Here is a 25,147-nt window from a genome sequence, read left to right as displayed (position 1 = left end):
ATGGTCTGAGAGACTCGAGTATGGCAGGAAAAGCCCTCATGGGCTGCAGAAATATTCCAGAGGCAGGATGTAAAAACCTTTGACCCTTCCCTGAGCTGCCTGCAGTGGTCCTCGAGCCACAGACAGGAGGGCAAAGGCTCAGTGCAGCTGGAAAAACCAACAGGAGAACTGATGGTGCCTCAAGCAGAGGTTGTTTCACACTTCTTCAGCTCGTTTGTGGTGATCGACATCCCAAACAACCTTTTAAATTGCCTTTCAAGCCGCAGCGGTGGGGAAGGATGGTGTGATAAGGCTGACTGCTTCTCGGGAACCTGCTTCATCATTTGCATAATTGGACTTTTCTGTCCCACTCAGTCAATATTACAAGGCTCGTGCAGTGCGACATCTCACCTGATCTGCTGGAGGGAGAGAAAGTCCTCTGGCTTTGTGTGCCTCACCCCTGTAATTGGAAGAAATATTTCTGGCTCTGTGCTTGCAGTAGGCAGTGTGCTGAGCTGGGTGTGCTGTGTGCATTCAGGGAGACTTTTCTTCTCCACCTAGGAAGTGTTTGTACGTGCTGTATGTAAAATATGCTATATTTTATCTGATAGCAAGAATTCTAATGTGCCCTGTTTTCTCCTGGAAATGCAGGAGAGAGGAGAACGAATTTGCTATTTTGTCAGTGCTCAGGTGGGACTTAGGAAATAGTGTTGGTATGGCAGGAACTGATGCTGGTCTCCAGAGCATGAGGATGGTGTAGGGTGAGGATGGCTGTGCCAGCCACAGTTTTTGCCTGTGCTCAACTGGTTGTGTTCATTTGTGTTAAAAAGAACCCCTCTCCTGGAATGAAAGTCAAGAGTTTGGCCCTGGTAACAAGAAGGACATCCCAGCTGTTTTCCCTCGCCCTTTGCAGTCTCTTCCTGATCTGTTTTCTTCTCTTCCCTCGTGTTCTGGGAGGGGGTGTGGGTGCTGCTGGGCAAAGAGCATTCCTCCAGCTCCCACCAGATCCAGGCACACTCTGGGATGGGTTGTGTGGGATCTCTCCAGTTAGTGCTGGTGAACAAGCAGCAGGAGGTTGTTACCAATTTGCAAGCACATACATCTCAGAGATGAACTGCTCCTCCCTCCTTGTTCAGCATCCCTGCATGCCCCTCCTACCCAAAGGTCTTCCTGGGAGCAACTTGGGTGATTTCTCCATGGACGTACAGCACTGAGCACGTTTTTGGCACTGGACTTCTCCATGGCTGGGAAGTGCAGCCCATCAGCAGTCCTGACTCGCACAACAAAAGGCAGTGAGTTGTGACACCCATCAGATTGATTCTGGGTGCTGTGTTTTGAGGAGGAGAGTATTTCATGCTTATACCTTCCTTCCCAGCATGGGGTGGAAGCTGTGGAGGAGATGCAGCAGCAATCAGCGGTGTTTGCCTGCTGCTGCTGGAGGGGATGGAGTGGGGGAGTGATTTCAGAGATGGATTTGGCAGAGATGAGGTGCTGCTCTTTGTGCCTGTGGTGGTGGAGCTGTAATAACATATTGAACATGGCAACAGCCCTTGCTAAAGCTCTGTGACTTCACGCTCGTGCTTCGTGGAGCTTCATCTCCTAACAACACCCTTAGCATCCATAACAAGAGAGGAACTGTCAAGTGCCAAAGGGCCTAGTTAAAATCACTTGCTGAGAACCTCCTTTCTTTTTGGACCTAAACCTGCTTTTTAAACAGAAAATCTCCTTGGCTGTGCTTTAGGCAGAGCACATGGAGGGTTTTTGGCTCTGCAGCCCTGTGCTGCATGGGGGGGCCGGGGGCAATGGACGCTGGTGTGTGTCAGGAATGCTGGCTGCGTGCTCAGCAAGCAGAGAGGGGTTGTTTTAGGACAAGCTGACAGGCCCTTGGCTTGTTCTGCTGCTCTCGAAAAATGTAATTCTAATTCTTGGCACCTTTTTCCAGGAGGATAAGGAGCGAGAGCACAGTGGAGCCTGTTCCCTCTGTCCTTGGAAATGGGCTTTTACCCAGCAGCAGAGCTGGCTCATGTGCTCTGTCCTACCCCAGGTTTGGTGGAGCAAAAGTAGGAGCTAGTGGGGAGGAAGCAGTGTGGAATGAAATTACCTGAACCACCTCCTTTCAGTCCTGACCTCTGTCTAGTTATTCTTTGGTCATCTCAGTGCTCTGACAGAGCATTTTCTGCAGGTGCCAGTGTTCTGCCCAGGTTCTGCCTGCCTTCATCTGGCCTTAATCCTGCACCTGCTGCCCTTTCCTGAGAGGAAGAAGCACACTGTCCTCTGCAGTGCCAAGCAGGAGGGGAGGAGATGGGCAGTGGTTGTGGCGTTTCCCAGTGCTCTGCTGCATCCTGAGGGATTCTCCCAGGCTGCAGAGCCCGTGGCATCCTGCTCCAGCACATGCCCACAGTGGATTTCTCTGCTGCCACGGCGCTGTATCCCCTCCTCTGCCTGCACAATAATGCTTCCTAGGCTTGACTTTGAGCAACCTGCTCTGGTCACTGCCCTAACAGGGACTGATTTCTCTCCTGCTGTGCTGTTCCCCGAGGAGCAGCAGTGATCCTTTCTGCCTGCTGACCTCCACTTTGGACGCTGTTGTTCCCATGACTGCTTAAAAAGGAACCATTGCCTCGTGCAGATCAAGCTGCCCCGCGTGGTTACGTGACCAAACCGAGCACAGGCTTTTATTTCAAGCTGTTTTTCAGGTCTGTGTTATTTTATCTCATGCCAGCCATCTCAGGTATGATGTAGAACAGATTGCCCCCAGCAGCTAATGTGTTTCTGCCTCGGCAGCAGACAGAGTGGCAGATGTAAACACAGGAACGCTGAAGGCTTTCAAACACTAAAAACTCCTAAAGAATAGGCAGGTATGTGTATATAAATATATACAGTGCATTATATGAAAGGCTTTCAATATATTTGGAGAGGGATTTGTGAATTTGTGTGTGTATACTTTCTATAGGTTTTTAGGTAAATGAAAAGCTTACATTTTCTATCTATTTCTAGATATACATACATATCTATATATTTATATATGCTGCCTCCTATTCTTTAAGCTCTTTTTTTTCAAAGGTTTCTTCCTTGTTCAGTGATTCTGCCTTAAGCTGCCACAAGGAGAAAGACTCCCAGTCTTGAGAAAAGCTAAATATTGATTTGAGTCAATCTGGGTGCACTTGGAGACATCACTAGTGTTCATGAATGCAGCATAATCGCTGATTGGAGTGGGGAAATTTCATCATAAAGGCCCCAAAAGGGAGGTTTATTATTGCTTTCTTCCAAATGCCTGAATTTTATTAGCTTCAGTCATTCTTGGCAGGGCAGTGGAATGGGATTTTATAGTTAGCAAAGGAAAAGTAAACACAGTAATCATTTCACAGTCCTGTGCCTGCCAAACCAAGATGGAAATTCCAGCCTTGGTGGGAAGCTGCTGCTTTGCTAACAGATAATAACAAATTCACTGTGGGCTTATTCTTGCTATGGGAGCTGAGATGTTCAGGTTTTTCTGTAATTCCCTGGTCTGGGGAAGCAGAGGTGCTTCATGGTTTTCTGCAGGAACAGGCTGGGAGAGGTTTGTGGTTGGAGCAGCTCCCACAGCCATTCACAGGTAGAAGTGGTGTTTCTGCTCTGGGTTTTGGGAACTGCTCTGTCCCCTGCTCTTGCTGGTATTTGGTTTTTCCATGGTCAGTCTTGCTCTGATGGCACAGCTGAGCGGTGCTGAAGTTGTGACACCTTTGAGACACCCTGATGCTCCCAACACCCTGAGCCCATCTCTGCTGCTGAGTGGGGGCAGGGTTATTATGGCATAAAAAATCTCCACGTAAACCCAAAACTCTCACTGAAGGTTTATGTTGTGTGTTTTCCTGAGCTTGTTGAGGTGCAGGGCTTGGCTGCCAGCTGAGATCTGGAGCAGCAGATCCTGCTGTGTTTCCTGGGGCTGGGGGATGCTGTTTCCTCCCCCTGTCCTGCCCTCCTGCACCGCCTGGGGCTGGTGGGAATGGCCAGCACCGTCCCCTGCTCAGGATACCACCTCCTGATGGACAACCAGGCACAGCAGTGGAGGAAATGGCTCCTCAGACAAGCAGCAAATGTCGAGGCAGCCCCTTCCACGTGTCTGCACAATCATTAGGACAATAAAGCACTGAGTGCAGCCAGCTCTGATGGATGGTGCAGCTGACGGGTCCGTGCAACACCCGTGCTCCTGGCAGCACCGAGCCTGGCCGTGCTGGGGCTGTGTCCTGTGTCCCGAGCCGCTACCAGAGCTGCTTGTAGGGCGTTGGGATGTGCTTTGTGAACTGCTGGTGGAGTCCTCAGGCAGTGGACAGGCAGGCAGAGGTGTTGTCCTCACTGTGTCCCTCATGGCTTTTACAGCTGAGAGGTATTTGGTGTCCTGCTTCATAGACCTGAGAGCACAGGCGGAGCCAAGCTGTGCATGGGTGACCCTGGAGACATGGGAGCGAGGAGGTGGTGACGTGCAGCTGGCAGGCACAGCTCGCTGGCATCCGTTAGCAGCAGTTACTTCAGTTTGGGGAGCTGACACAGTTGGAGAGGAGCTGTTGGGACTGAACATCCTCCAGGACGTCATCCTGGGACTCCTCATCCTGTGCTGTGAGTCTTGGGAGAGTTGTTGGGAACCTTGGCTTGGTGCAATGGCTCTTGCATGCAGGAGGAGGTCTGGGTTGTCCCACGACACACCTCAGCTGCTGCTCACACCATTTTAGATCTTGTTTGCATTTCCTTTTCCGTCAGTCGTCTCCCCCTCAGTAGGCAGCTCTATCTCTGGGATTTGGGGAAAATAATTTTGGGTGATGTTTGTGAGAAAAGGGAGTGTGAGCTGGCTTTTTAAGCGTATCTCACTTGCAGCAGTAGTGGTTAAATAGAGATATCTTCAATCATTCCCTCCCCTCTAAATTTGATTCCCCTTCAAGCCGACTTCCCAATATTGATGTTGTTTGCCATCCTGATTAACTCCGGGGCAAGCGGCTGCTTCACAGGGCTGCCCTGTGAGCATCCCGCTGGGACGTGTGTGCCTGAGGAGTCCCTGCTCCTCCTCGGCCTCCTGCCTCCTCCCTGGCAATAGGAGGAAATTTAAATGTTTCTGAAGAGCAACATTTCCATTTCAAAAGCTGTTCGTTCAAGTGCGTCTGGAGTGGGATTTCTCTCCCCCACTCCTCTCTGAATGGGAGCTTTAGAAGTCTCATTTCCTCTGCTTGATAACACCAGGCTGAGAAGGGCTTTTGTCTTTTCATTTCCCCTCAATTTTTTATTTTTAAATCTGTGAGGTTTGGAGAAGCTGCCGTGGTGGATTTTCCCTCCTCCCCCCCCATCTTTGCCCATGTGCTGGAGGATGCACCTGGCATCACCCAGTGAATGAGCTGGAGCTTCCTGGGGCACAGCCCACCTGGGAGAGAGGAGGAGGAGGAGGAGGTTTGCTGCCATGTCTGTGCTCTGGAGCTCCTGGGAGCAGAGGAGCAGGAGGTTTGCTGCCACATCCACTCTGTGGAGCTCCTGGGAGCAGAGGAGCAGGAGGTTTGCTGCCACATCCATGCTCTGGAGCTCTGTGCTGCCCTTCCCAGCCATCCAAACGGGGCTCTGGTGTCCCAGATGTGATGCTGCAGTGGCTGCAGTCCTGCTGACTGGTTGCCCCTTTCCTTTTTTGGCTGAGGTAGCTTTTCCACTTGGTGTGAAATTGTATTTTGTTGTCGGGATGCTCAGCAGAGAGCAGATGTGAGGGGATGTAGTGCCCTGCTCTGCAGGACTGATGGGTGTGGATGTAGGCCCTGTCCCAGCAGTGCAATGGCATTTGTGCTGTTCACTGGAGTATTGCATGGGTATAAAAATGATTTTTTATTCTGCAGAAGACTTTTTTACAACACTTGAGCTTGCTTTTCACATGGTACCTAGGCCTGGGGGACTTTCTACCTGCTTGATGGACAGCTGGGATTTGGCAGGGACTATTCCAGCATCTTCTCTCAGAGGGACCTTGCCTGTTGGGGTTAACATGGACCTTGATGCTTCATCCCTGCCTGCTGACATGCTGGAAAGACTCAGAACTTGCTTTTCTGCATGTGAAAATTGAAAGAGGATGAGTGGTCTTAAAAAAAAAAAAAAACCCACAGAAAAAATTGGGGGCTGAAGCTTTTAAAGGCATGGAGTGAGTGGTTGTTCCCCTGAGGTTTGTTGCTTTGGGGATTGTGCCTGCACCCCCAGGCAGGGGACCCTCCCTGCCTCCCTAAAGATGCTCCCTGAGCAGCAGGCAGGAGTAAAAATGCAAAACCAGCCTCTGGTGATGATTCAGAGATTCCTGGCCCCAGGGAGTGCAAGGGAGGTTTGAGCCCCAGCAAGGAGGAGCCATGAGCTCCCCATTACCTTTAAAATGTGGTTCTGCAGCCAGGCTGAGTGCCAAATTGGGCAATTACACATTTCCCTCCCTGCTTCAGCACCTCGTGCAATCGGAGGCGTTTTTTACAGTTTGGTCCTTTTTAAGAGGCTTCAAACACGAGCTCGTGTGTGCGGTGTCAGCACGGGTGGCTGCTGGCCGAACAAATTACAGAAAGAGCATTAAAGTTGCAGATGGAGGAGTGGAAGAGAGAAGATGCTCTGTGAGCTGCTCTGCCAAGTTTAACTTGTGTGCTGGAAGCAGCAGGACCCTGTGTTTGCTGTAGCTGCCCCTCTGCCCCGTGCCTTGTCCTGAGCAGGTCACTGCTCCATCCTTGTCATCTGCTGGGTGGGCTCAGCCTTGCTGTACCTGCCCAAATCTTGCATTTATTCACAGCTCTTTTGGAGCACTTGCTGTTGGCCTGGAATGCTCCACATGTGCCAGCACGGTCCTTGCATCTCAGCCTTTTCCTTCCCTTTGCAGAAGTGAAAAACCTTCCCTGCATCTTCCCAGAACCAGACTTCACTCTGCTTGCCTGCTCAGCTCCAAGTCATTCCCCTAAGGCCAACGCCAAGATGAGATTTTTATTAATTCTTTTTTTCCTTTGACTTGGACACTTTTTCAGTTAACAAAAGGCAAAAATCACTGGCAGAGAGTCTTACCAGATGTATCAATTATACTGAAGATGCTCAAAGAAAAGGTTCCCAGAATCTTTCTAAATGTTGCAGAAAGGCATATTTTCTTGTAAACTTGTTCTTGGAAGTGACAGAGTTGTTTTGGCTGAAATTCCCTGCTTAGGAAAAAAAAAATATACAAAATGCCTAAAGCCGATATTCAGCTTGGAAAATTTCAGCTCAGACAGTTACTGTTTGAACAAACTTAAGGTCAGCTGAAAATCTAGGGATGCAGAATAGGCAGTGTTGTGGAATTCTTAATGAGAGGTGGAGCAATTAGCTCCTCGTTGTAATGAGTAGATGGGTAGGTGAGAATTCATCACTCCTGTAAATCAGTGGGGAACGTTCGCATTCAGTGCAATTATTATCCACTAATGGGGAAAGGCAGGAAGGGAATGAAAGGCACAGCATCCATTTGTTGGGTAATGCCTTGGGCGGCTGTGGGAGTTTTTCTGAGTCAGGGTTTTGGGATCTGACCCGTTATTTTAGGCTGCCTCCGAGTCCGTGAGCCCAGGTTGGTGATGCTGCTGTGGAATTCTGCAGAATTCTACAGTTCTGAATTCTACAATTCTATAATTAATACAAAATTAATTAATTTTGTATTAATTGTCGAATTAATTTTGTATTCATTTTGTAGAATTCTGCAGTGCTGAGATCCAGAGGCAGCATCTGTTCACTGGAACAGCTCTTGAGAGCACGAGCAAGTTTTGAGACAGATACCAGGCTTTGGTTACTGCATTTAACCGAGGCTCTGCTGGCAAGGTTTTACCACCCTCGTAAATCTGCCGGGGAGGAGAGGCAGGGAGGGAGGGGTCAGCATTTGGGACTGGTTTTGCAATTAAATTGCTTCAAGCTGTTGAAACATTGGGGAAGTTTTTTGACCTACTTTCGTGCAAGCTTTAGAAATTGTTGGGATGTTTTCTTGCTCTGTCTGCGTGGAATTCAGCTGGATTACAGAGGAAAGGAATTTCGTGGGCCTGCTCGTAAAGTCAGATTTATTTTAAAAAATAAATTAAATTTAAAAAAAACCAACAAAACCCCTTGGCTTTGTTTTCAGACAGCTCCTCGGTCTCCAGCTTCATGAATTCCCATGGGAGCACGTAGCTTTCATCCAGTGAAAGCGATTTCTGGTTTTCACGTGGAGAGTGGGGATGGAGGGAGGAGGTGGAGGATGCCTTGGTCCCACACCTGGCATCCCTGGGGAGCATCCAGCAGGGTGTTCCACTGGTGTTCCACTGCTTGTCCTTGCAGGGGAACACCCCTGGCTGGTGAGCAGCACCCCAGGTGCTCCCAGAGCACGCTCACGTCTCCATCCTGCTTCGGCAGCCCTTGGAGACCTGGGGATGCAGCCCAGCAAGAGCCCAGCAGTATTGAAGAATTAAAACCTCGTTTGAAGGGCCAGGCTGCAGAAAGAGCCTTAGCACAGCAGATGGCCACGAACAAAAGAATTGCAGTAACTCGATGTGCTTTTCAGTGCTCCGACTCCCTGACTTTTTGTACTCATGCACCTCCCTGGGGAAAGGAAACATTAGTTTTCAGCTCCATGACTTTTTCCCTCTGTCAGTGCTGTCACCCTGGGGCTTAAGATATATCAGAATGTGTTGGACACTTTTCCAACTAAAAACCCAAATTCCTATAGTCTGTATTTGGCTCTCTTAGGAGTTTTATATACGTGTTTTTACCTAAAACCTGATGGGTGGAGGAGCAAGGTGTTGCTTTCCTGCTTGGTTCTCATGGCAGGGAAGCCCTGGGGGCTCAGGGTCTGCTCAGAGTGGTGCTGCTCATCCTCATCCCTGGGCTCCAGAGCAGGGAGGATGAGCTGCCACAGCCCCACTGGGATGGGGGTTTGGGAGGGGGTTTGGCTGGTGCAGGGCTGAAATGTTCACTGGCTCAGTGCTGCCATGAGAGGCTCAGGTGGTGGAGGCATCCCCACAAGGAGATCCCCTGGTCACAAGTTCATGTGGGGTTTTTTTGGGAATGGATTTGAGCGCAAATTGAGTGGCCCTATCCTCCTCCAGCCCGTGAGGACAGGAGATGTGTGAGTGGGCAGGAGTTGAAGATAACACCTCTTAATCCCTCCTGGTGCTCCAGCAGCAAATGCTGCTGCTGGCTGATAATTAGAAAGTGAACAGACTGTGGAAGAGATGATGTTGGCATCCCTAAATCTCTGTCCTGGGCTTGGGGGAACATCACGAATGATCTGGATTAGAGAGGCAGAGAGAGACCTGAGCTTAGTGAGGATGCTATGTAGGGCAAACACCGTGTGCCGTGCTGGAGATCCTGAGGCTCATCCAGGCAAGCAGCTCTGTTCTCCTGGGACACACTGGCAGGCTGTGGAGTTTGGAAGCTCCACTGGGGAGTTTTGAAGAGGCAGCTGATGCAGTCGAGGGATCAGCAAGGTCAAAATGCACTTTGCAGCAAGAGTTAGGTGTAGATGGAGCAGAGCTAGCAATCTGCTGTCTCTTGAGGGTGGGAAGCAGCTGAAAAAATGACCCTTCAGCAAGGCTGGGCTGCATCCAGCTGTAGGTTGAAGTGGGGCACAGATACCCTTTTAAATCCCTCCACCTCACACGACTTCTCTGTGAGCATCACAAGCTGGGTCAGTAATGCAAAATAAGCAGGTAGAGATGGGCTGGTGCAGGTTCCAGTGTGTCCTGGGACCACGCTTGGGGTTCCCAAAGTCATTTTCAGATGTTGGTGTGTCTGAAGGCAGGGACATCAATTTTACCTTGAGATTTATTTGCTCTTCAAGGCATCAGTAGGCACTTGGCTTATCCTTTTCCTTCCTATCTTTCTTGCACGTATTTGAAATTGCTGCTTGATAGTGAATAGCAGGCTTGCTCCGTTAGCTGCGTTGGGAATTTTTATTCCTAAGCATGTAGAAGAAACCCACCCCAAAGTCTGGCCTTGCTCTTTGACAACCTCCTCAGTGATAATTGTTTTCTTCAGTGCCAGCACCTCCTCTTGCTGCGGGGAGGTTTGTGCAGCCTCTGCCCCCCTCACACCCACCCTTGTTATCATATAAATCACAAAAAAAGGCCAGGGATAAACAGGAGCTGCAGTAGCTGTTAGCCATGTGTAAAAACAAATCACATGGAAACAGTATAATTACTGAGAAAATATCAACTTGAGTAATGCAGTAATTGTTTTCTTCCCTCCAGCAGATTTATTCCACCTCTCCTGGCTCTTGCTGGTTGGGAAGTCTGTGACTTCACGTTAATAAGGAGAATTTCACATTTCACACTGCACTTGCTCAGGGTATGACATTGTCTAGAGCAGGGGAATATATTTTGAGGGTTTCTTGAGAGCTGTAGGAAGCAGAGTACTAGTTGAAATATCTCTGACCATTGGGGTCTTCCCCGTGCTCTGAGCAGACTCTGGTCTTTGCACACCTCTTTTCAACCCACTTTTGTGATTTATAAGGGGTTCTTTATGCCTTATATAAAGCTCTGCTTTTTGGATGTCAGCACTGCACAGACAAGATTTTTTTTTTTTTTTTGCCTTTAGTTTTGGTTTTTCCTTCTTTTTGCTGCCTGTAATTTTGTTGATTTTGAGAGGTGCTTGTGACGTGACACTGCCCAGTGTGTGAGGTCCAAGGACATTGCCTCTCTCTATTGCTGTAATCATCTCCTAATACCAGATGATGATGATGTTTGTGCTGTGACTTGCAGCTGTTTCCCTTACTCAGCTTTGCTGCTCTTTTGCTTCAGATTCCACAAGGTAAAAAGATAAAAATGTATCAGGAACAAGGTTTCCAAGGTGTTTTGTTCCAAGTAGGAGTTTAAAGATGCCCTGTCCTGCACGTTGGTAAACAAGAGAAAATATAATTTTTTTTTGTGTGCACAGTGAGGAGCTTTTCTCTCCTGCATTTTTGGCAGGTAGCTTTCTTTCCTTTATAAAAACCTACCCACCTACAAGCCACTGCCACTTCCCCTTCCTGTGCCTTAATCTGAACAAGATTTCATAAACAGCTAATTTATCTTTTGCTTCTTGTGGTTGTCCTGCTCCTCTTGACTTGAAAAAAAAACCAAAACCACAACAAAAACCCCAGTTGTGGAGAACACAAAGCCTTCCCGTGGCAGCTGACTGACCATTTTTGATGTCTAATGCTGGGAAAACAGAACAAGACAGGATCTTCTCTTCAGGATTCTCCAGAAAGCTCTCCTGTTCTTCTAGCTTCTCTTCTGAATGGATGCTGGATACAGCCAGCTTAGCCTTTCTGGTGCCTTTGTGCTCCTGGGGCTGAGGCAGGACAGTGAGAGTGGGGTTTTGGGGGGCTCCTTTGCTTTCTGTCCCTTGGTGGCAGAATGGGAAGGGCGTTGGTGCCTCCAGGCTGCACCCAGCAGGGATATGGGGTGGAGACCTCACAGCAGATGCTGTTGAGGTGCTGAGCAGTGCTGGGTGGTACCTGCACACTCACCACGTTCAGCATCAGGCTGGTGAGTAACCCAGAGAGCCACGAGTCTGTTGGATGGGGGAGCACAGAGGGCTCCACAAGCCACCTTCCAGCCCCATGGTGGCAGAGGCTCAGCCCTGGCCTTTCACAGGTGTCAGCACGGAGGGGAGGATGCTCAGCACAGAACAATGCTGCCTTTCTGCGGGGCTGCTGCAATCAAGTGAAGGTGGCAGAGTTGTGTGAACTTCTTGCCTTGTTTGCCTCCCCCATCCCTCCCCTCCCCTCCCAGCAGCTGCACTGTGCTGGCTGCCCAGCCTGGCAGGGGTTTAGGGTTACCAGCAGAGCCACTGCTCCTCTTCTCCCCCTCCAGGAAAGGAAATCCACCCACTCACTAAGCAAATGAATAGATAAACTTTTAATTAAGGCTCTGGGTGGCTGCCAAAGGGGAATGGCCTGGGTCAGGGTAGGCTGGTGGTGCTGTGATCCCATCTGTGTGGCCAGTGGCTGCTAAGCAGCTGCTCCATCCCAGGTGTGCTGATCCATGGTGGGCAGGCTCATGCAGCTTGTGGGGGCAGGAGTGGCTGCTTTGCTGGGAGCTGCAGAGGGGAAGGGTGAGGCAGGGGAGGCAGCGTGGCTGTGGGGTGCTCCTGGCATCACAACTATTTGGGGCAGAGCTGAATGTTTTGGTGTGTTTCCCTCTGCCCTCAGCCCTGGGCTGTTAGAGCTGCTCCCTGTCATGGCCACAGAGGTTTTGCTGATCTCTCCAGTCTCCGACTTGAAGGGTCTTGTTGAGCTGAGGGCCTTTTCACCTGCAATTTGAAAAACGTTGGTTTGGTCTGTTTTTATCTTGGCTCACCTATCCCCTTTTTCTCCGTATTTGGATGGATGCATTCAACATCCAACACTCAGAGTATCCTCAGGGTTTAGGAAGAGATGGAGAAAGCTGGCCATGAAGGAGCTAGGAGCCCTCTTTCCTCCCAGGGGCTCCCTGCTAGCCCCTTCTCCCTCAGCGTGGCTCATGCTGCCCTTGTCTCTGTGGCACTGTCCAAGGAGGATGTGCTCGTGGTGTCTCATTTTTGCCTTGAGAGAAGGTGTAGCCTTGAGCCCTCTGAAGGGGCAGTGCTGCTGGGAGTTCCTGAATATGGATGGGTTTATTGATCCTGTAAGAAAATCAGCAGCACTCAAGGTGGTGTGAGCCTCTGAGGCTTTGTCAGGAGGAAGAGCTGCCTTCGTGTTCCTGGGAGAATAACCTGCTTCTCTTGGGAGATGCTGGAGGTTGTGGAGCACTGTGGTGATGTGATCTGACAGCTGGTACTCCCTAGTCTAGCAGGTTTTTTTTGAGGGTTTTGTGCATCTCAGAAGGCTGGGAGTGGGCCAGGGAGCTGTGGGAGGATGAGAGAAGGATCCAGAGTCTCCTGGGAGAGAGTTGATCTGGTTGTTTTGTGCTTCCCAGGACCGTGGCCTGCCCGGCAAGCTGGAGCCCGTGTCGCCCGTGAGCCCTGCCCACGCTGACGCCGAGCTGGACCTGCTGCCCGCCCGGCTCTCCAAGGAGGAGCTCATCCAGAACATGGACCGCGTGGACCGTGAGATCACCATGGTGGAGCAGCAGATCTCCAAGCTGAAGAAGAAGCAGGTGAGAGGCTGTGGTCTGGAGGGGAGCACGTGTCCTTGCTTCTGCATGCTGTCACAAGCCCTGTCCTGGCCCCTGCATGGCCACAAGAGGGGAAGTGGCCGTGCCAGTGCACCAGGATCATCTGTGTCCCTGCTCCCTGCTGTGACATGGTGGTGGCTGCTGTGCCTGCAGTCTGGAGCTGGTAGTCACAAGATAAGGGAGAGAGCTTTGGAAACCCAGCTCGTAGCTCTTTGCACGTCAGAGAACCTAAAAGAGAGAAAAATGTGTCCTCAGTGCCTTGGCAGTGGATATGCAAGTGGTGAGCAGCAGAGCTGGAAGCACAGCCTGGGTTGTCCGAGTCATCTGGACAGCCCAGCGTAGCAGAAGGTCTTTTCTTTTTCCTTTCCAGCAATTGTCTCTCCCCAGTGCTTTTGTTGCTGCCAGCATTCAGTGCTGGGCCGTTTAAACATTGCTGCAATGACCAAATGGCCCTTTCAGTGCAGCCAGACCTCTTTCTCTGGAGCTTTCCAGCTCTGCAGCCTTGAGCAGCATCTGATCCAGCTCCAGTCAGGGCTGTGCTTGAGCAGGGATTTGAATCTGATCTTCCTGGCTGCAGCTTCACCCTGCACAGGAGCACTCCCCAGCAAAAGGATGGCCCACTTGGTGTTGGCCTGTACATAATTATTATAAACCCATTAAAAGATTAATATGACAAAACCTTCAGGGACATCTGTGAAAAAACCCCACAGACTTAAGGGCTTTCACTTTTTAAAGCAAATCACTTCTCTGCCTCTTTTTTTATGTTTTTTTTTCTTTGCTTGGGATGAGTTTCTGAACTCCCTGATGGCTGCTGATCCCAAACTGCCAAAGAGAAATGACCTTTCCCAAGCTACAGGAGGAATTTGGGAATGGAGCAAAACCTCTACTTGAGCTGTTGGTTGAAGCTCCTTAGAATGAGCATGCACTTGCTCTTCCCCATGAGATCTGTGTTTTCCCATACCAAACACAGTTCCTTTCTGTCCTGCAAGACGAAGCAGGGATGTTTTCATTTTGTTTTCGAACAGTACAGCTTAATTAATGTGAAGGACCCTTTTTTTGTGTGTGTTGCTTCATATCTGCAGAGGTGTCTGAGCAGAAGCAGCTGTGCTGGGGGCGTGAGGCAGCAGCCCTGTGTGCCAGCTCACGGGGCCCAGAGGAGCATCTGGAAACCACAGAGGTTCCTCTTGCTGGTTTTGGGGTGAAGGCTGCCCTTCCCCTCTCCCTCGTAGGAAACTCAAACAGAATGTTGGTGTCCTCTCCCACCTGGGAGGAGACATCTGGCTGCTGGTCCATCTTTTTTTACTCACATTTGAGGAAAGAGATGCAAACCACAGTCATTTCCTGCTCTGGAAAAGGGCTTCCCAAGTGGGAAGGGCATGGAAGGTCCCTGTCTTGGCAGCTCTGATGATCCACTGCCTGGCTTTTCAGAGATGCTGAGAAGCTGATACTGACAGGAGCAGCATTTGCTCTTCGCCCTTAAAATCAAGCTGTCCTTCCATGAGGAAATGAGGTTTTTATTGTTGGATGCTCAGTTGCTTTGTTTCTTCCCTATGAACAAATTTTATGATTCTTCCTGCCCACAAAAATGCTCTGTTAAATGGGGAAGAAGGTGAAAGTGGCTGTTGGCAGTAAAAGTGTCGCCTCCCTTCCTTTTATTATATTTTTAAAAAAAATTTTTGGCATGTGGTGGCAAAGTTATACGGTAACAAAACTGACACCCCCCACTACGGCCTCCTTCCCCCTCTGGCTGGAGCCTTCCCCATCCCAGTCCTCCAGCAGAGCTAGCACATCTGGGAAGAAGTGTTTTGGGAGCAGGGGGTCCTGTCTGAGATGCTCCAGGAACGTTTTGTGCATCTGTGCATCTGAGCTGTCAGTGCAGGAGCACGAGTGAGGGAAAGCAATGAGCCTGGAACAGATCCTGCTCCTGCAGGAACATCAGTGGAGCAGGGGAGAACTTGTATGCAGCCAGAATATCCTAATGCTTTTCCCCTCTGTCTTTGGGAGGCCTTCTCAGGGTAATTAAATACACTTGTACGGAAAGGCTGTGCAAAAAAAAAAAAAAAAAAAAAATCCCAACTGACCACAATCCACCATCTCTCTCTTTCTGGTTGTTCCAGAAATGGCAGGGAAGGCTCTGCCTGGCCTTTGCAAGAATCAAACGTCTTCAGCAAGCTGAGAAACCTTCCCCAAACCCTGCACACCCCTGGCAGGAGGCCACCTCCGTCAGCCATCCCCCGCTCATTCATGCGCCATATGCGCTTCAATCCTCGCTCCCCCTCTCCCTGACAGGGAAGGATAATCCTTATGCATTTATTCCTGGCAGCGGCACCGGGGATCTGAAGGAGAGAGAAATAAACTGCTGGGCTGTTCTCTGCAGCGGCGCCGGAGCCTCCCCGGGCGCTGAGCTCTGCCAAGGGCTCTCCGGGAGTACAACACTCCCACCTGGTGATGGAGGTGGAGCCGGCTGGGTGGAAGAGCTCCAGGGCTTCCCCTTCCATCGGGTTGAGTTGCCCGTGTTCTCTCTGAGAGTGGTTTTCAGAGCTGCCCTGTGGCTGGAGGCTCTGCTCTGCCCCGGGCAGGTGGAGCATCCCGGTGCCCAGGTGACAGCAGGCAGGTGCGTGTGTGACAACCTTGGCTTCCTCGGGCAGGTGTCTGCAGCACAGGAGCTGGTGCCTGCAGGGATGGAGCCTTCCTGAACCATCACCCACCTCCCACCAGCGCTGCAGCCTGCAGTGTCCCTCTGGAGCATGTGGTCCAGCCAAAGGGTCTCTTTCCTGGAGGGAGCACCTCTTCACTTGGGATGGGTTGGCTTGGGGAGCCACTAGCCACAGCCTCCTCTGTAGGAGCCAGAGCTGTGGCTAATGGTGGCATCTTGCATCCCTTCAGCACTGCTGCCCTGTCTTCCTTTGGGGAGAGGAGGGAGGTCTTGGGCAGCCACTGCTGGGTGGAGAGAGGGAGGGAGTGTGCAGCCGTCAGCACTCATCCCTCATGTCGCTCTCTCCCTCTAAAGGTCACAGTTCCAGCCTGGCTTTTGTGGCAGACCTTTAAGAAATCCATTTTGTCTCTGTCTGGGAACCCTGACCTATTTTGCTTTGCCATTTCCCACGGCTCCCAGGAGTTGCAGTCGAGGCTGCAGTCAGGTGTGCTGCCTCCAGCCCCTCCTCACATCCTTACCCCTTTAATATCCATACAGTGCCACACCACAGCAAGTAGTTTAATTCTCTACTGTATTTCAGCTATAATTAGATTTGTATTTTTTCTTCTAATGAGCTGTTTTTAATGAGCCTCCACTTAGTGGCAAACTTTCGTTTCCTGATAGGCCATCAAACCCTCTCGTCTGAAATCCCTTGCTACACACCCAACCACTTGGCAGAATTTTTGTGGGTTTCCAGAACGATACAGCCAAGCTTTGGATGCGCTGACTTTTTTTTTTTTAAACACAAATATTTTCCCCAAGAGAAGTAGATGTATCTGATCCTTTTTTCTGGCTTGTTCTTTGGAGTTTATCCCATGGGAGTGAGGATGTGTGATAGGGTGCATTAGGAAGACACCAGGGAAGAGCTGGCAGGTCCTGGAAGTGCAGCCCACAGTTTCAGCAGTGGCTTCTCGAGGAGCTCTCGTCCCCTGTCCTGTGGTTTGGGCCACCTGAGCTGTGGCCATGGCTGAGAAGAGCAGAGGGCTGAGGGCTGTTCCTTGGTTGGAACCTTCAGTGTGCCACCGTGGTGTGGCTGTTTGCAGGCAGGAAGGGACAGATCCCTGCAGGGCTGGGAAAGGTTCATCCTCTTCCAGGGTGCAGGTGGCTCAAGCTGGGCAGTTCCTGGCTGTTCTCACTCGTGGTGGTGATGCCAATTTATGGGACACAGGCTCTCCTGCACTGCCAGAGCCTGCTCCCCACTCTGGCCAGCCACAGCAGCTTTTTTGGCTGTATCTTGGCGTTCCCTGTACTGCTGCTTCTCCCTCTTTGGGGAGAGATATCCACCTGTGGAGAGGTGGAGTCCACAGCATGGGGTGCTTCATTCATTGAAACACAATTTTAGGAGTGTGAGTTTTCTCAGCCAAGCCATTCGACCTGTCTGGGTGCTTAAGTGCTCTCTTGGCTTCATCCCAAGTGCATCCTCCTCCTGCCCTGGTGTGCTAAAGGTGTCATCAGCAGGAGCAGAGATGATGGGGAGGAATAGATTCACCTTCTTCTCAGGCCACCAGCCACCACTGTCTCTGGGAAGCCAGCGCTGTGCTCTGGTGCAAGCCAAGTCCCAGGTGCATTTTCTTCCTAGTACAAGACTCACTCGATTTTCCTCATGCTTCAACAGGGAATGCTTTAGCTGCAGGGGAAAAAAACAAAAAACAAAAACAGATTTGGAGATTCGGAGCCTAGCAGGGAAAAAATCCTGAAATCCTCAGCGTTTTTTGACAGCCGCTCCCTCTCCCGTGCCTGTGCTGCCCCGCAGCTGCCGCTCTCCCTCCTCACAGGCTGGCCCAGGAGGAGCCTGGAGGAATCTGTGATTTCCTCTTTCAGCTCAGCAGTTCCTCAAACTGACGGGAAGGGCTGGGATGTCTCCTCCCACCTCCCGGAGCTGCAGGTGGAGTGTCAGGTTTAGCTGCTGGCCAGGTGATATTGCAAAGTGCAGGGATGGCTGGAGCACGAGTCACTGAATCGAGCACAGTCATCCCAAGGCATGTCCTGCAACCACTCCGTTGGAAGGTGAAGCTGAGGGTGGAGAGCAGCCTTGCTCATCAGCCCTGGCTCCTCCACCTCTCCCTGCACGCAGCAGCAGCTCCAGGGGCAGGTAGCAGCACGGAGCCAGGCTGGAGCTGTGGTTTCATTTCAGTTTTCCCAGTAAAATTGTTATTTCTAGCCTCAGGCCCGTTCCAGGAGGCTCCTTTGAGGCAGGTCCTCATCCTGCACACCTAAACCACGCCGACCCACGAGCCTGGGGCAGCCAGCGCTGCGTGGCTGGGGCTGCTGCGAGCTCTCCTCCCTCTCCCCAGCCCTCCCCAGCCCCTGTCTCACAGGAAATCTCCTGCTGAGGTGGTTTCTACCTCGGTCAAGGCACCGCAGAGAGTCTCGTGTGGACAGGGACGGCTGCGTTTCTTGCTGTGACTCACCCTCCTCCTCCCCCTTCTCCTTCCACAGCAACAGTTGGAGGAAGAAGCAGCCAAACCACCAGAGCCTGAAAAACCCATCTCTCCCCCTCCTATCGAGTCCAAACATCGCAGCTTGGTGCAGATCATCTACGACGAGAACAGGGTGAGTCTGGAAATGATGGGAGGACAAATGTGTGATTGTGCCCCATCAGCGTGAACAGGGATGGGGAGGTTGGTAAGGATCAGCTGGGGGTTTTCCTGGGTGTTACCTTTGGGGTGGAGGCTGTGGGAGAGGGATAGATGGAGCCCTGTCAGAATGGTGCAGATGAGCACTAATGTCTTCTGAAGAACCTGCCCGGGGGGTTTCCTGTGATCAGCCTTAGAGATGAAGCATTCAAGAGATGCTTCAGACTCCTCTCTGTTAAACAGTTTGCTTCATCCTCTCCCCGAGGAGTGAAGCAGCTTGAAAGCTGCCTCGGGGGGTGGGCTTTGACAAGGTGGGTGGGCTGCATAGATGGAGGGTGACATCTGTGCTGCTCTAATAACTGGCAGGCCAGCTGTGAGCTTTCCTGGCTGTCCCTAAGCCCCCTAGGCTGGAGCAGCAACGATGTGGATGCAGCCATGGCTGGATTTGTGGATATTTGATGCTGTAAATAGCATTAACAAAGGTCAGGTTGGCATCCCTGGCTCTGGATCTCTGCCTTGACCACTCATTTATCAGCATTGCCTGTATTAGCAGCCCGAGGAGAGCTGAATTTTGCTGTGTGCATTGGAGCAATGCTCAGAAATTGGGCCCTTTGGTAGATAATCAAGCATATTCATTTTCATTTAGGTGTTGGATAAAAAGGATGATTTTGCATAAAAGGAAAACTACCAGTCGCTAATTATTGTGAATTGCGAGGCCTGCGATTTCACTGGGAGCTGCAGAAATCCAGGTGCCTGACTCCTAAAAAGAAAAAAAAAAATCGCCTACCCTGCGCTCCCAGGCAGTGCAATTTTCCTGGTTTTCCTTTTTCCATCTGCTTCTCTCCCTGAGCAGTAGGAAACCCAGTGCTGGCACGGTCTGTTGTGTGAGTGGGTGAAGGCTGAGGTCGATGTGTTTGAAGCATTAGCAAGTGCCAGCTGGTGTTGGCTGCACAGCACTGGGCTTTGGGGGCAGGTGCCCACTGTTCCTCAAAGCCATTCTCACCACCAAGTGCCTTCTCTGGGGGTCCTGGGCTAGATGGCTTGTGCCTCCTGTGGGAGGGGGAGGGACAAAAAAAAACAGAGTTCTCAATTTTATTCCTGTTCATTTGAGCCCCATCCTCCTTGGACACTCTTGTGTAGCTGAACTGCATTACAAGGGGAAGAAATGGGTGATGGTGGTGAGGCAGGAGGGAAAGGTGAACTTCAGCCATCACATCCCCACAGCCTGCATCACAGCAGTCTGCATCAGCTGGAGCTGGCTCAGGGCTGAGTGTCCTGCCGACCACCCCCTGTCCTGCTTTGTCACCCCTCGTCCCTGCCCACGCCACAGGAGGGTCACCCATTCCCTCCCAGCACCTTCTCACAGCAGACAGGATCTGCTCCCCAAGCCTCACCACGCTCCGGGTGGTCACTTGGCATTTCTACCCTGTCCCATGGGGGATGGCAGAGATTGTGGAGGGCAAGCATGGAGTTCTACATTTCTCTTGGAAAGTCCACGGCCATAAGACCTGGGACACTGTCACACACAGTGCTCAGAGCTGGTGGCGTCCCTTTGCCAGTGTTGGGGGCATCTCAGCCAGCTTGGTGCCAGGGGTTTCACCACTGACCTTCGTGATGGGTGCACTCATTCCAGGTGGGTGCCCAGCAAGCAAAGGTCACCAGGTGTTTGTATCATTTCAAATCTGGCTCTGTGTTCATGTCTGAATTATCCCAGGGCTGGGCAAACAATGATTCTTCCCTGTTCTGGTAAAGTCCCCTTGCGTGTCGTGTGTGAAGAGCTCGCCTGTGGGCAGGAGACTCCAACCAGCAGCCTTCCCTTTGGCTTGACAGAAACCAGAGCAGGCTGCAGGCAGGTTCCTCCTTCGGAGAGGACAGGATCTGTCTGTGGGCAACAGAGAGCTGGCAGCATCCCTGGCCAGCTGGGATGGCTGGGGGTGGAAGGAGCCCTTCCAGTACCACAGCAGGGGCTGCAGGGGAAAGGGAGTGCTGAGTGTTGTCTTTGTCGAGGCTCCAGTAACAAGGGTGGGAATCAGGATGTAATTGCCCTTCTAAAGAACATTCACGGGCTCAGCTTTCAGCCTCTCCTGTACTGAATGTTGGGGATGCATTTTAGTGGTGACTGCTGTGCCTTTGGGGCCAGGAGGAGAAAAGCTGGAAGAGGAAGGATCTTGGGGTCGGAGTCAGTTGAGATTGTGGTGGAAAAGAGTGATAGGGTGGGTTTGATGGCAGCAGATCCTCCAGGTGTTTCCATCTGTCTGTAAATGTGCGAGAGGCCCAGGCACTCCTGTGCTGACCTGCAGCTTTACAATTAATTGCAAGGTGAGTTGGTTGGAGCAAAGGACTGCAAGCTGGATAGAAATATATTGATTTAGAGTCATGAAGATCACCGAGCCAAATTTTAAGCTTTTCTGCCTCTTCAGTGCCGTGGAAAAGCAGTGAAGTTTTTGCCTGGAGGACTACTTGTGGGAAAAGCGTCGGTAATGGCTGAGCCAGGGCTCCAGCCCATGCACAAAGGGAAGGAAAGCCAGATTTACTCGCATCACTTGGCTTGTGGCTTGCTTGAGGGAGGCAGTGCACGCTAAGAAATGCAAATAAAAAGAGGATATTCAGGCCTCAGGAGGAGGCGAGAAAGGAAAGCACCCCAGAAGTGCTGGCAAAGCCTGAAACGATCTTTAAAGAGCGGCGCTGTGGAAGGGGCAGCAAGCCAGCCCTTGTGCCAACCCCCGAGCAGGTGGGAGGCAGCAGCTTCGTGGAGGGGCTTTGCTGGCTCGGGCTTGGCTTTCCGCGGGTCTGTGCCGTGCCCATCCGTGCCCATCCGTGCCCATCCGTGCCCATCCGTGCCCATCCGTGCCCATCCATGCTGGGCCACACGCTGCCCGCAGCCACGCCAACAAAGGAGAGCCCAAAAATGGTCCCTGGGAGAGGAGGGGTTACGTGAGGACAGAGCTGCTAGGAAAGCCGGAAAATCAAGTTAGCCAGCCATTCTCTGACCTACTTTCCTTTTGGCGATAGCTGTGGCTTCGCTGGCGTGAATGGTTTCTAATTTTAGCTTATGGTTCATCAGGGAAGTCTATATATTTTTCTCACCAACGTGCTGGGTATGGATGAGGGGTTGGGGTGAGGGCGGCGCTGGGCTGTATCCAATTTTCTCCAAATTCAGGTTTTCTGATGCTAAATGCCCATCACGCTGCTTGTGACCTACTTAACGCAAATGATTTGAAAAGTTCCTCGGTGTCAGAGAGGATAATTATGGAAAATGTGACCTGTAATCCCCCTCTTGCTACACTCTGCTGGACATGTAATTGATTTCCAGAAAAAAAAAGGTGACTATACAAATTCTGCTGGGAAAGAGTGGAGAGAAGCTGCTCTTGACTGCAGTCACATCCTTGACTGTGAGGCTGTGGTTGCATTTGGGAAGCTTTTAGGGGACTTGAATTGCAGAGGAACAGCTGATATTCAAGATCCAGGTACCTTCTTCCCTGCCTTTTGCTGACCAAAGCCATTTTCTCTTGCGTCCAAAGACGGGCTGTGAGGTTGCACCCGAAAATGTACTTTTTGGGAAATCTTTACAGTATAACACAGAAAAACACACATTTGTTTATCTGAGCCAAGTGTCAGCTGTACCATTTCTGAAAGGATTTATGAGAATGGGAAAATTAAAGTTTTTGGTGCTGTCTGTGGACTAACCTGAGAACAGATAGTGGGCAGCATTGTCAGAAGCATGAGTCCTATTTTCAAAAGTGGGTTTAGCCTTTGAAGAAACAAAATTATGTTTGAAAACGGGGCTAAAATTACCAAGAGTCTTTGAATAATGCTGTGGGAAGCTCAGGGGACAGTTTTGGCTGCGGCATGCTCGGGGATTCCTCCCCAGGAGCTGGATGCTGGCAGGGTGGCACAGAACAACCTGGGAAAATCAGATTGGGATGGACGCCTCGGTTGATCCAGAGGCTGAGAGTGATGGAGATGTTGGGGATCTCCTAAATTGAACTCTGTGAGTGATTTTAGTGTCTCCCCTGTGGAAGAAAGCTGATCTCTGCTGAGTCTGGCACCTCAGAGGTGGTGGCTGTGTGACACAGCTTCCTTGAGGACTTTAATTTGCAGCTCTGGGATGTGTTATTGTATGAATAGAATTTACCTTTCTTCCACCTCAAATCCCCATAACCAGAACAGATAATCTGTGTGTATTTTTAGCTGTAGCTTTATTCCACTGGGCATTCATGGGATTCCTTGCATCTGCCTTCCCTTGAAATCGATTGAACATACCTGGGCTTGAAGGTGTTTTTGTGCTTTAATCGGAAATTTCCAAGTCCCTTGCTAAGCCCAGGGAGGAGAGCAGCATTGCTCTGTACCTTTCCTGGGATACAAGGCTGGCAGTGTGTCCTGGAGGAAGCTGCTACCTATGGCTTGGCAGGGTGAATTCTCCTCCAAGTCAAAAATGTGTCCCAAAAATTCCTGCTGATGTGCACGCGGAGGTACCCGTGCCATCTCTCCGATCACTGTGGTGATGTGGAGCGCACAGGTGCCCGTGTCCAGCTCTCTGCCAGCCAAATGCTGGTGGTTGGAGGTCCCTGCCGTGCACCAGAGCCAGCAGACAAAGCAGCTCCCCTGCTCGTGTCCCTGCAAACCAGCTCACGTCAGCTTCCTCTGCAACACTGCGCTCATTTATCGCCGAGGGGAGGTCGCGTCAGGACGTGGCGTGCCTTGGTCCCCCGCCACCGTGCCAGGCAGGGACACCTCGTGCTGTGACCCACCACAGCACACCCAGGGCTGGGACCAGACCCCACGTCACCCCTGTGGGTGCCACGGGAGCCCATCCCTGCCCCGCTGTCAGCGCTCCGAAAAACTGGGAGTGATGCCGCGCTGGTGGTGGGAGCAGCGGCGTCTGTCTTGCTCTTGGGATTGAGCTGGTGGAAATCAATAAGATTAAATTTTAATTCGTTTTCTGTCTTGATGCTTGTTCCTTCAAAAGGGCACAGCTATCTATCTATAAATTCAGCATTATGCTGTAAAATTGGAATTCAAAGGACTGTTTGGAACTTTTTCCGTCCCCTGCTGCTGTTGTGTCTGTGCAGAGCACGTTCCCAGCTATCCGCTTACCCTCAAATACCTTCATAAAGCATTAATGCCCCATCCATAAATAAGAGAATAAACAAATGAAGGTTTTTTAGCATTGCAAAATATAATCTTGCAGTTAACTACTCACAGACACTGCGTGTGACTCAGATCTTACAGGGATTTGATGTCTGTAGAACTCTGATTTTCTATGAACTCCTGATTTACATGAGAAAGGCCTGCTTTGTCAGCACAGAGATGGTGCAGTAAATAAGACCTTAACAGTAAAAGTGCTTTTGAGCATTTAATCTATGAGGCTTTTTTCAAATTCTAGTTTACATGGTAGTTGGGATGGGGGCTTTTCATATTTGGCTGATGAAAGGGCCTTGTTTGTTTTGCTTTTGTTTCTAATAACTTTTATTCTGCCTCATTTGGGCTTGGTGATGCAAAATTGGCTTTTGGAAAGTCCAAGGGAAAACTGGAAAGGCCAGAATTCAGATACTATTGACATTTCTGCATAATAACAAGATTTCAAAAAAGATAAAATTTAAACAGTTACTCTGCAGTCATTGAGAATATTTAAATTTTTTATTGGGTTTTAAGGAAACTTTCATTTGTTTTGGCTTTTTAAAGGTCTGGTGTCTGTTTCAGGATCTGGAGTTCCCAATAAGTGTATTGACTTTGAAGATTTGTCTGTGATTAACCCAGACCAGATAAGGCCTTGTCCTGCTTTTTCAGGTCCTGGAAGGAGATGAGAATTGCAGAGATCCCAAATGTGCTGAAGGCTGGAAGGCAGACTGCAACACAGCCCTGGCTCTTGGGTTGGGTGACTAGAGCTGTCCTGTAACTGCTGCAGGGCTAAAACGTGGATTTCTGGAAGTTTTCTGTGCAATGCCAACACTTTCAGCAGTGTTGCAGTGGTGGAATGTTCAGCCATGGCTTTCAGTGGCAAAACCTTGCTGGCACATCACTTTAACCTCAGTGTGCCTTTGTAGGGCACCGTAGCCTTGCAGACAGCAGAGTGGGATGAGAGTGTGAGTGGAAACCCAGCTGTGCCTGGGGGCTGAAACTGTCTGGCAATGATGAGCCAAAGCCAGAGAGCAGCAGATAACTGAAATGAGTGGTTTTGTCACACTCTGTGCAGGGTGGACGGGGAATGGTGTGAACTGGTGTGAACCCACGGCTCAGATGTCACCAGTTTCCTGTGTTTTCTTACTGCTTGTGATGAGTCATCTGTCACCCCCGTGCATCACCTGCAGGCCCCACCCTTGGGGACAGTGCCCTGTCACTGCTGCTGTGGTGGGGAGATGGCTCCAGATCAACACAGGGAGCTGGGGGAGCGTGCAGGGCAGCTGCATCCCATGGGCACCCCTGGAGAGCATCACCCCCTGGGCCAGGTGAGAGGGGCTGGGCTCGTGCCACTGAGGCTGGCCGAGGTTCCCTGGTGCTCAGGGCATTTGGGATCCAGGAGAACCCAGGGCTGGGCTCTCATTCCTGGTCTGCTCTGAGCACTGTGGTGGCCATGCCTGCAGGAGCTGGAGAGGGAGGAGTGTTGCTTTCCCTTCCACAGCACTAGGGCTCATCCCACCTGCTTTGTGTGGAGAGCAGCAAATTGCTGGGGTGGTTTGGCTCTCAGAGAGAGCATGCTGAGGTTTAAAGGACAGGACAAAATAGTACTTGTGGTTTTAGGAGTGAAAATCTTTCTGTATGGAATGGGCATTGCCAGGTTGTGGTTTGTCCCAGCACATTTTGGCTGT

General features: G+C 50.8%; 1 protein-coding gene across 38 annotated transcripts in view; it reads left to right on the top strand.

Moving 5' to 3' along the window:
• The window catches only part of NCOR2 (nuclear receptor corepressor 2), a 227,989-nt gene that overhangs the window by 98,848 nt on the left and 103,994 nt on the right, over positions 1-25,147 (top strand). For all 38 annotated transcript variants that reach the window (XM_085593368.1, XM_085593374.1, XM_085593370.1 and 35 more), the window contains 2 exons: positions 12,870-13,049; positions 18,202-18,315. In XM_085593368.1, the coding sequence (XP_085449494.1) occupies positions 12,870-13,049; positions 18,202-18,315 (294 nt within the window). The remainder of the gene's footprint in view (positions 1-12,869; positions 13,050-18,201; positions 18,316-25,147) is intronic.

This window comes from Lonchura striata, chromosome 15 (assembly GCF_050655825.1).
Source record: "Lonchura striata isolate lonStrDom1 chromosome 15, ASM5065582v1, whole genome shotgun sequence".
In the NCBI taxonomy this organism is placed as follows: domain Eukaryota; kingdom Metazoa; phylum Chordata; class Aves; order Passeriformes; family Estrildidae; genus Lonchura; species Lonchura striata.
This window is presented reverse-complemented; position numbering and strand designations above follow the sequence as displayed.